General features: G+C 52.5%; 1 protein-coding gene across 3 annotated transcripts in view; it reads right to left on the reverse strand.

Moving 5' to 3' along the window:
- Window positions 1–239: 239 nt before the first annotated feature.
- The window catches only part of FBLIM1 (filamin binding LIM protein 1), a 19,294-nt gene continuing 13,200 nt past the window's right edge, over window positions 240–6,333 (reverse strand). For 2 of the 3 annotated variants that reach the window (XM_015591392.2, XM_015591393.2), the window contains 3 exons: window positions 5,797–5,975; window positions 4,848–4,965; window positions 240–1,750 (listed from right to left, as the gene is read on the reverse strand). In XM_015591392.2, the coding sequence (XP_015446878.1) occupies window positions 1,637–1,750; window positions 4,848–4,965; window positions 5,797–5,975 (411 nt within the window). In that variant the 3' untranslated portion in view covers window positions 240–1,636. The remainder of the gene's footprint in view (window positions 1,751–4,847; window positions 4,966–5,796; window positions 5,976–6,333) is intronic. The other variant, XM_015591394.2, reaches the window with a different exon arrangement.

The following is a 6,333-nucleotide window of genomic DNA, read 5'->3' on the forward strand; positions in this document are numbered from 1 at the left end:
TGCAGCCAACTCCTTTGCTGCTGGCCTGTGTCCAGGAGCAGCACGCCTGAGTTGACCGGTGCAAATCTTTGTAAGGCCATAAGTTTCCTGATCTGCTGAGCTGAGCCCCAGTTTGGGAGGAAGGAGGTGCAGGCACTGGGCACTTGTTCCACTGTGAACAGAGGCCCAGTGAGCACGTTTCGAGGGCTCTACCAAGGGCCTGAGTTTACCTAGGCGAGATCTTAGATGGAACACAGATGGACTTCTAATAGTTATGCATTTATTTTCATGTGTGATAGGAAAAAACATAACTAGCACATCAACATGTGACCGCATAGCTATATTGCTTAGCACAAGACTACAGCTGGAAGTGAATCTTTAAAAGTATGTTGGTTTAAAGACAATGTTAAGGAAATACGAGAATAGGAGGTCCTTGGTTAGGACAAAAATTGTGTAGATGGTATGTGAATGCCTGGTTTGGGGACTCGCTGCTCTAAGCTTTGGGCAGGAAGCCATACTCTGGTCTGCAGCCCCTGAGGGGTTCCGTGGAGAAGCACCCCCAGTCTGTGGAGGCGGGCATGCTCAGAGGAGTGGGTGGGACACTGAGACGGCTGCAGGGAGGACAGCACATCTTGCATGGACATTGGTCCATGCCCTGAAAATGTCTAGAAGTTACAAAGCAAAGAAAGTGATTTTCCTTAAAAGGAAAGACGTCTCCTCTAGGTGTGGCCTTGAGGAGGCAGTGGTCACGGGGCTGCCTGGGCAGAAGGGCCCAAGTGGGAACTTAGGGGGATAACCGAGGGACTGTCCTGGAGGGGCGCGTGTGCGTGTGGCTTGGGGGTGTGGCACGGCCCCAGTCAAGGCTGCAGGAAGAACACTCAGAGCTCCTGCACCTTGTTCCCAGCATACACCAGGTACTTAATGTCTGTTGACTCACTGTTGCATGCAGGAGGAGCGCCAGGGGGCAGGGTGGAGAGGCTGCCTTGCCTGTCCCATACCTCGCACTCCCCTCCTGCCTCTGCTCCTTGGGTTTACAGCTGGTCCCGGGCTCCACGTCACCCAGCTGAGAAGTCCATGGCTGTGCCAAAACCAGGTCACCTTCTTGTACATTTATGAACGCATGGAAGACATTACCTATTAAGACTGACCCCCCCAAAAATACAAAAAATGTGCCCCATCATTTAAACCTCACTTTTTTTTTAAAAGTGCTTTTTAAGGGACCTTGGAGTTTTACTCAAACAGCTCAGTCCTGCAAGGCAGAGCTGATCTCAGCACCTCATACGGGACAATGAAAGTGTCATTGCTAGGGACACAGGGTGCCTCCCAGAGACTCGCCCCGACTCACCCCTGGAAATGGGGTCAAGGCCAGCGCTCAAGAGGGGCCAGAGGCTCAGAGCTCAGAGCGCACACCTAGGGTGCGACACTCACGCATGAAGACTTCCTACGCCCAGGGGAGAGGAGGAGGCAAAATTCTGAGAGGCACCTTCTGCCTGCCACCCACTCCTGAGCTGGGGTCACAGACATGACGGGCTGGTCCTCGTGGCTAGGAAGGAAAGTGTGCAAGAGCAGGTCAGGAAGGGAAACCGAGGCAGGGAGGATCCCCCCCTCCTGACCAGGGCCAGTGGGTGGCTCAGGGCCCCAGGGCCTGGTGGGGCTCTCAGCAGCACCCTGCGGCACTCCGCTTCACATGGCATGGCTTGCAGAAGAGACGGTTGTCCAAGGGGTAGCAGCCTTGGTCCGTGGGCTCCACGGACAGGAGGATCCTGCAGTCCTGCAGAGACAAGGGACATGCGGTCGGACCCCCGGCCTGAGTGCGGCAGCGCGGAGCCCGCCCGGCGTCAGGGCTCACCTCGCATGTGCTGATGAAATGACCCGGGCGAACACACGCCCTAAAGCTGAGGAAGGTGGCTCGTCACCCCTGTTCTCCCAGCGCACCCGGGAGGACGAGGCAAGGCACACGGGCCTCTCACTCACACATGGTGTGGTGACGAGAGCAGAGTCAGCGCAAGGGAGAGCTGGACACTGCGAGACGTCCCCTGAGGAATCATGAAAAGACCTGGAAGGGCCTTACCAACCACCCAGCGGCCCCTTTAGAACATGAGCTCTGCGAGGCAGTAACCCCATCTCCTGCTAGATCTCGCCAAGACCGGAGTCTGGTGTGCTACTGGCACGCGATGAATCTCTGCTAAGTGAGTAACTCAGTCTAGCGCAGAGCTTCATCTCACAGACGGGGAAACTGAGGTCCAGCGGGGGATGGGGCTTCCCCCAGGTCACATAGCTGGTTCCAGACCTGAGATAGGACCAGGTCTCCAGGCTTAGCGTCCAGGGGTCTTTCCGTTGTTCTACCGCTGGTACAGCTTCGACACTGGCACAAACTTTAATACTCCAGTTTTTCAATTCACCAGAGGACTTCAGAATGAGGAGGATGGGCTTTTGGGGCCCAAACTGCTAACTTAACTGCAAGCACACACCTCGTCTGGGCCTCACCTGGGCACACGCTGGGCAGTAATCATGGGGACAATGACTGCCCAGAGACTTGGTTCAGGGCATGGCTGGTGTCCTCTGGAAGCTGCGTTAATCAGTCCAGGGGGGCCGGTCCCCATAGAGACCGCCTTGGGCTCACAGGCGCCATCCTGATCCAGCAGCCTGCTGAGGGCGCCCTCGTGTGTCCTTTTTCTGCATAGCACCTCCAGTCTCAAGGGGACTTGGGCCATTTAACGCCAGGATCTGTGCCATTCCTATCTGCCACTCGTCTAAAAGCATCAAGTGCCAAACCTGAAGTCCTGAGGGGGCATATGTGACCTCTTCTAAATTTGAATCGAGTGAAGAAACACAGCAACCACAACCCAGTCACACAGTCTGGCAATAAGCTGTAGGGCAGCAGGAGGCTGGCTGGCCCCAGCCCAGACGAGCAAGTGTTGGAAGCACTTTTCTCAGCCTCAGTTTCCATCTTAAATGGGGACGATACCTCTCACCTCGCAAGGTCGCCATTAGGATTAAATAAGGCAATACACATGAAAGCACTGTGTAAATTAAAAAACACTACCCAGGTATAAAAGCATTGTTACCCTTCCAGCAAAGAGCAGAAATGACGAGAAGGGTGTGGAGGGCACCTTGAAACCCATTTTCCTTTCTAGAGAAACGGCACCCCGAATTGGTCCAGGCTGCTGTGGTTTGAGCCTCACCATCTAAAATGGAACTGCTAGAGTCCAAACTCGACTTCCTGCAGCAACCTGGGTTATGCTCACGGTAGCCTTGGCCAAGCTGACCAAGGACAGGCAGGGAGGGGTCATTTGCTCACTAGCCAGGCTCAGGAAAATGCTAATTGTCACTGGACATGAGGGCTATGGTGGTGATAACAGCATTTGATTTTCCTCATTGTTCTTTCAAGATGTGTTATCAGCTGGACCTTGAGCTCTTAACCAACAAAGACAACATAATGACGAAGCAATCTGTCAACCTCTCCACCAAGATGCCCTGTCACTATTGGTGAAAACAGCCTCTGGTTCCATGTGTCTCTTTGAATAAATGTTTAGAATTACTCACTGGCTGATTAAGAGATTTGCTCTGTGAGTCCCCACTTAGGTGACACTCATAAAGTTACTACCTTTGTTGTCATCACCAGAGAAGACAGAAATATCAGTGACATGCAGGTGACAGTAGAAGAGGTAGGAGAGGACTCCTGGAGCCTCCCCAGAAGGACCGACTATATAATTTGCAGGATCCAGGGCAAAATGAAAATGTAGAGCTCTTTGTTCAACAATTAAGAATTTTCAGACAGTGAGAGCAGAGCTTTGAAACAAGCATGGGACCCTTCTGAGTAAGGCGACCTGTGTGACTCCCTGGGCATTTCGTGCTGGGACTACTGCACCAGCTTCTGACCAGCCTCCCCATCTCAGCCTCGCCCCTCCCTGCAGCCCAAGGTCCAGACTCCTTGGCCTGGCACATGGGGCCTTTCCTTCTCTCTGACCACACCCTCCTTCCTGCCTTCTACACTCCAGACACACCTAGGAACGTCCACGTCCTGATTCTTCAGGTCTGCGCACGCAGGTTTTTACAGACCTTTGTCTCTTTCTGGACTTCCTTTCCCCTCTCCGATTATCTGGCAAACTTCTACTTTCCTGTGAGACCGGGGTTGAGCCTCGCCTCCTCTATGAGAGCCTTCGATTCCAGCACCCTGGTCAGACTCGATCACTGCCTTCTTAGTCCCAAAGCTGCTTTACACGTGCTCTTTCCCAGAACCCAGAAAGGACATACGTGGTGTGGGTCTGTCCAGCCTCCCCTTCCTCCTTCCCACGCTTGTATCAACTCCTGTTTCATATGGTGGTGCCTTCCCAGTGGTTTTTAATTGTAGCCCCTGGCCAATGATTGGTTCAGAATGGGCATGTGATCCAAGCTGGGCCAATCAGAAGCCTTCTTGGGACTGAATGGGATCCCTGGAGTAGTTTCTAAGTTAAAAGCATGTAAACCTGGGCTGAACATGGCCATAAGCTATACCCCCCTCCTCACGGAGGACGCCAGCCCACAGGAAGAGAAAAATGAAGCAAACACCAAAAGGGCAGAACTGAGAAATGGAGAGAGAGCCCTGATGATATCATCTGATACCATCAATGATATAACCAACGCGAGCCGTCCCATGATTCCCTTTCTTGTGGAAAGCAGGTTGAATTTGGTTTCTATCATTAACTCAGAGTCCTGATTAATAGACTATTCACAATCATTTCCATTCTTATTTGTTTCTGCTATTGGACAGTAAGCAACTTCAGAGCAGAGCCCTCACCCCGCCTTGGCCCAGCCCAGGGCCTGGCACCAGCGGGCTCTTGGACATGACCCGCAGCATGTCATTAAACCATCACTGCTCTACTCACCTCACACCTGTAGCAGTTTTCATGGAAATTTCTTCCCATGCACTCGATTTTGAAGGCATCCTTCCCATCTCGGGGGATGATGGGATTCTCACAGATGCTGCACACAGGGGCAAATTTCCTAGAGGGGAAGGAACCCACGCTCGGGAGGTGTTCACGCCGACAACCACAGAAATTAGCTGTCAGAACGGAGGCTGGCTCTAGTTCACCTCCCAGAGCTATTTCAGACCTGTTGCTATGTGACTGTACCTGGAGCTACAACCACAAAAGCCTATTTCTTCCTGGAGTAGATGGAGAGGTGTGTGTAATTACACTCAGCTTCCCAGGGTATAATTAGCTTGAGGCAAGGAAGTGACTGGGTAATGTTAGAGTTTGAGAAAGCAGAGACATCTCATGTGAGTTTAGTGGGGCTGGGCCCATTTCATTTATCTTGTATTATAGGTCATCGCTTTTTCCTCCTCTTCTCGCCTTTTTAATGGGCACATCTGTCTCTCCCCTTGGGCAGTGAGCAACTGGAGGGCAGGCACTGAGCTTCTGAGATATCTGTGCAGCCACTGCTTCCTACAGCTCCAGGGGAGGCACTGTGGTCTGGGGATTGAAAGCAAGGCCCTGAATTTAGGTCGACAGGGGTTTAAATTGATGCTTCCATACTTACCAGCTGGGAGACTTTGGGTACTTAACTGCTGCATGCCTCAGTTTCCACATTTGGTAAAACAGATCCCTTAATAGCACCTGCCTTGATAGGACAGTTTTGAGGATAAAATGGCCTAACCCAAGTGGAGCTGCTCAAAAAGTTAGCTGCAAGCAGGTGCACGGTCAGAGTGAGGGTGTGTGGAGCAGGCAGACCAGTTTCTGCAGGAAAGCTCTGACCCAGCCCCCAGCACTTAGGCTCAGCTCCTCCGTTCTGCCTGCGTCCCCCCCTGTCCCCCCTGTGCTCGGAACCCTCTCCTACCTATAGAAGTCATCCAGGCAGTACACCTCATTCTGGTTGTCCAGGGCAAAGCTCTCGTCCCCGATGCAGCGGGCACAGGTCACACACGTGAAGCAGGCTGGGTGGAAGGCCCGGCCCAGGGCCCTGATGATGTGTTCCTGGACCACCCCACCACACTTGCCACACTTCTCCAGGGTGTCCTGAAACAGAGGGCCATTGCCTCAGAGCCTTCCCTTGCATGTGCCACAAGGGGCTTTTGACTAGCTCAGAAGGGGCGTAGAAGGCCAGTGGTGCCGGAGAGCTCAGATTGATGTAGTCGGCCCGTAAGTACTACCTCCGAACCTCCACTATTTCTTAAAATGGATTGAGCCTGGCACTGTGTCCTTGGCTTACAGTGAGGACCCCTGCCATGAAGCTATCTATCTATGACTGCATGTTTTGTTACTAGGAAATGCTTGAGGCCAGTGTCCACAAGGGTCCATAGAAGAAATTTTTCTTAAATCTCAGAGTCAAGAAAAGGAATTCCTAGAGAACTGGTGTACTTTTCATCTTACGGAC

The sequence above is a fragment of the Pteropus alecto genome, unplaced genomic scaffold (assembly GCF_000325575.1).
Source record: "Pteropus alecto unplaced genomic scaffold, ASM32557v1 scaffold125, whole genome shotgun sequence".
Classification (NCBI taxonomy): domain Eukaryota; kingdom Metazoa; phylum Chordata; class Mammalia; order Chiroptera; family Pteropodidae; genus Pteropus; species Pteropus alecto.